Here is a 4,540-nt window from a genome sequence, read left to right as displayed (position 1 = left end):
GTGGTTGGTTTATAACAAAGTTATTGGCAGTTAAGGTCCCTGTACACCTAACTTTGATGGTCAGAATGAAAAAGGGGTGTGGCCAAAACGCGGTCCCCGGGGGACAGTGAGACCCATTTTTTTTCTTTTAACATGCCTTTTTTTAAAGGGTACATGAAAATACCAGAGAAGTTCAGTAGTGGGGTGTGCAAGGTGACCCACCCTAATTTACAAACTACAAAGATGAAAATTTTCATCTTCTGTTGAGGTTGTGACTTTTTGACCCCCTGACAACATCATTGTTTGCATATTTGTTTAATGAAATGTCATTTAAATCGAAGAGCCAATCAATACAAATCTGCTGATACCCTTTTTCATGAAAATASCAGAGAAGTTCAAGAGCAGGGGRTGTACACGGTGACCCACTCTAGCCCATGGACTAATTATAGTTTAAGCCACATGGTTTTTACGCAGGTGTTTGGTGGTAAGTTGGGGGAAAACCTAATCAGAATGAAAGTGACTAAGTTCAATCTTGAGACTTTYGTTACCTGTGGTCCAAGGTGCTCCAGAACTGGGTGTTGGTTCTGATGGAACAGTAACACAAAACCAAGCTTTATACTTCTGTAGCCGGATCAAACTGGGTTCTTCAAAATGATTTATTGGGAAAACTTGGGACATGGCTGGTGTAGCACAGGCAGTATTTTGTCTACACTTATACACAGCAGACAGCTTCTCTGCCACCGGGGCAGATCAAAATAATTCATCTTATTTCCTTCTTCTCGCAGAAGAGAAAAAAAAAACGTTTTGAATTCAATCTGCTCATCAGCTGAGGTTTATTGCTTCCTCCAGTGGCAAAACCCCTCCGAATCTACAAGCAAGATAAAAGCAGTGGCGGCTCCTAAGCAGAAATATTAGTGAGGCGTATATTTATAATTTCCTGTGTCAATAACCACACAAATGTTTCTGTGGTGAAAAAAATAGGCTATATGTCGCTTAAAATGTATTTAAATAGTTTTTTGTGCTGATGCTGTTTTTCTCTCATCCTGCAGTTTGAGGTTGTGTCTTGTAAAAACAGTCTGGTCTAATAATTAAATCCAAATCAGGAGTCATTTTATTTTAACTCTGGGTCAAATTAAACGGGCAGCTTCCTGGACTGGGATTTGTAATTAGATTTTCAGCAATAAATCTGCAATAATAAAGAAGTTAAATGGGAAAATGAACACTGAAAAATCATTCCATACCAAATAGTTGCAAAACATACAGGACAAAACAATATACAGCAAGATAAGTAAATAAGCAATTTACATTGTTTATTATGAAGGTATATCAACTAGAATTAGCATGAACAGCTAAATGGTATATTAGATTGGAAACATTTCAAAAATGAAAACAATCTGCTTTGACCTTGCTTGTTCTGATAGTTAGCTTGTCAGTCAGTACACAACTATTTCTCCAAACAGAGATTGTTCAAAAAGTTATCTACAGCAGGTAAGATATTAACTGTTCATATGCTTTCCACAGAACCCCACTTCAAAGGATTTCAACGATAGCTTTAAAGTTACAGACTAAAGGTGGAAATCTTTATTCTAACAGTGTTTTTGGGCAGTATATGAAATCTTACCTGTGTTGCGTGAAGGATGAACTGAAACAAAATACATGACAATAGAGCTGGTTAAAGTTCACTAAGTAAGTTTATTATGACCTCCGTTACATGGCGCGGGGGTCAAATTGTTTTTGTAATCTTTATTTATTTATTGCTTTTTTTTCAGAGATTTTTAGTCAACCATAGCACAGAAATGACTGCACCTAGCAGAATGAAATCTGGTAGGAATATAAATGTGGCCGACCTACACCGGACTAGCAAACGGTTTTCTACATATTTGAACCTTTTTTTTGTTGTTTATCACTGATAAAGTCCTATCATTCCATGACATCATTGTGTTTCTATGCAGCTGCCACTTAGCAGTATGCAAAGGAATCAAAACCCATGAAKCAAATTTGTTATTTCAAGCCCGTACAAMCATGATCAGATCTTGATGACATTTGGCACAGATGTCCTATCTGACCAAAGACTCCAACAGCCCCACATTAATGTTCAGTAACTCCGYCCAAAACAGCTACTCAAACCGGTCTCTGTGAACCATTTTTATAACTGTAAAGCCCCTACAGTAGAATTTTCTGGAGAGATTAGGACATACATGACATCATGCATGTGAATGTGGTTTGTTTCATTATCACTCTAMTCCATTAGATCACTGAGAACTGATCTGCGTTTATTTTTTTTTTATTTTTCTCTATGCAGTATCTAGTCTGGCATTCAAAGAGGGAACCAGGTTTGTTTTTAACCTACAGAAAGAATTTGCATGATTTTGCCTGTTTAGCTTCGCTCGGCCTTTCARTGTTTTGCCTAACGTTCGTTTTTCTCTTTTGGTTTCCTTCGCCTKTTTTGGTTTTCTTTTCACCTCGCCACAAACAGGGAATTATGGTGGATTTTTTCCAACCCCTGCCTCAACATTTGTTCCCAATTATCTGATTGTCGTTAATATCTTCCTGTCGTTTCTTGTCTGACAGACGGCTGGTTTCRTTGCCTTTTACCGTTTTTATGAAGTAAATTTCAGTTCTTGGTTGTTTATGCTGCTATTTGACTCCTTTTTGTTTGGCTTTCCTTTAAAATAAAAGCCAACATTTGTTTTCTTCTGCCTCCCCCCTGGAACCTTTTACTGTATTCAGTTGCTCTTCATGAGTCTGATAAAGTAGCAAAAYAAATAAGAAGTGTAGTAACCATTGGACATTCAGCTTGGGCATTAGTTGGAGCGAGAGCCAACTTGGTGCAGTCCTTATTAGCTTCCATGTGCTGACTTGCATGAGTTATTTTCTTTGGAGAGGAAACCAGTTTCACAAGTTTTAATTCTCAAAAATGAGTATTCTCAGTTTACATGATGGAGAGACATTACTGCTCTGGCCTGGCAGTGTTGGATTTCACTTTTAATACCAACTGTTCTATAACTCTTCCCAACATTATCACTTTATAAGCTGTTAAATCTATAAAGGAAATCTAGATACTTACGTATGCACTCGAGGGTTGGGTTGATCCACTTCCCATTTTCACACTTGAGGAGATTTGAGGTTCCAGCTTTCCTGACGTAACCATCAATACATACGTAACGGAATCTGGTGGAACTGCCAATGCAGGTGTCTAGTGGGTTTTTAGTTTTACTCTTTTCTGGGATTGTAGAACACAAACAATCCCCTGGGAAAAAAGGAAAACAAAATCCAATTATGACAAAAACACAGCAATRAAGGAAGAAAAAAAATCTTGCGTTCTATCAATTTTGAGGATTTTACATATCAGGACATGGTAGAATTTACTAAAGTGTACAAAAACACACAACAGATGTCATTTTATTAAGATAACATAGAAATGAGGATTAAGTCTCAAAGTGGAATGTGGAGAAATAGGCAGATATAGTGTAACATTTCCAACAACTGCATTTCATCAAAATATAATGAATAAATACCACATCTATGTGTTTTTTATTATTAAAATATCTAAACATAATCTAAAATAATTTTTGAAGCCCTTTTTTGAGTATTAGCCACATAATGTTTGAGCAGAATTTTTGTCATTTTCAATGCGAGCTAGTAAAGACCTCTCCCCAAACCGGTTAATTTTAATATCCAAATATTATTTGAGGTTTCAAATAAATTTTTAACAAAAATGACGCCAAAATAGAAAACCTAGAGTTTTGTCAGTTTTGTTAATAACTCACACCTAGGGATAATTTAATTATGAATTAAACTGTGTGCATGTTAGCATCGCCAGTTTGTCCATGAAGTCCTCTGTACAGCAAAAATATTTTAGAGTTAAATGTGAGGCCATGTGTCAAGAAGGCCGGTCCAAAAACWTTAGCAACAAATCTACAACAGAATGGGTTAAAAAGAAAAGAATGGTCCGGAGCTGAACCAGACTGAAATGCTGGTTGGGAGACATTAAGAAATGTCTAATGCTGCAAAGAARAGTGGTCTAAATTTCTCCACAACCATGTGAGAGACTGATAATTAAACAACTCCAGTGATTGCCAAAGCAGGTTCTATAAGCTCCTGGATCATAAATTAGTTATTTTTTCATAGACAGCATTTAGGTTTTACCTAACATTGTATAGATCAAATTATTTACATTATCCCGATAACCCCAAAACTGAAACTTTCCCCTCATGACTGTAAAGTATGGGGCAGACAGAGTTGTAAAGTAACTAAGTACAAATACTTCTTTACTGTACTTATGTAGAGTTTTTGGGTATCTGTACTTTACTTGAGTAATTATTTTTCAGCTTACTTTTTACTTCTACTTCTTACATTTTCACGATTATCTGTACTTTCTACTCCTTACATTTTTTTTTAAAAAGGCAAGAAGTAAAAAGTTGTTAGGTCACTTTTATTTCACTTTTGCTTGTTTTCATTCCAGCTTGTTATTGTAAAAAATAAATTCTATCCATATAAATTGTGCCTCCTATAGAGTGAATTTAATTGTGGTTGAATGATAAGTATAAATATACACAAT

At 35.9% G+C, this 4,540-nt stretch overlaps 1 protein-coding gene across 1 annotated transcript in view; it reads right to left on the bottom strand.

Annotated features, from left to right (window-relative positions):
• The window catches only part of il15ra (interleukin 15 receptor subunit alpha), a gene marked incomplete at its 5' end in the record, with an annotated part of 6,711 nt that extends 3,482 nt beyond the window's left edge, over window positions 1-3,229 (bottom strand). Inside the window, 3 exon segments of the mRNA XM_014018462.1 lie at window positions 528-563; window positions 1,601-1,621; window positions 3,047-3,229. Coding sequence (XP_013873916.1) covers window positions 528-563; window positions 1,601-1,621; window positions 3,047-3,229 — 240 coding nt within the window.
• Window positions 3,230-4,540: the final 1,311 nt, after the last annotated feature.

The sequence above is a fragment of the Austrofundulus limnaeus genome, unplaced genomic scaffold (assembly GCF_001266775.1).
Source record: "Austrofundulus limnaeus strain Quisiro unplaced genomic scaffold, Austrofundulus_limnaeus-1.0 Scaffold193, whole genome shotgun sequence".
In the NCBI taxonomy this organism is placed as follows: Eukaryota; Metazoa; Chordata; class Actinopteri; order Cyprinodontiformes; family Rivulidae; genus Austrofundulus; species Austrofundulus limnaeus.
The sequence above is the reverse complement of the archived record's forward strand: the minus strand, read 5'-3'. Positions and strand labels throughout refer to the sequence as shown.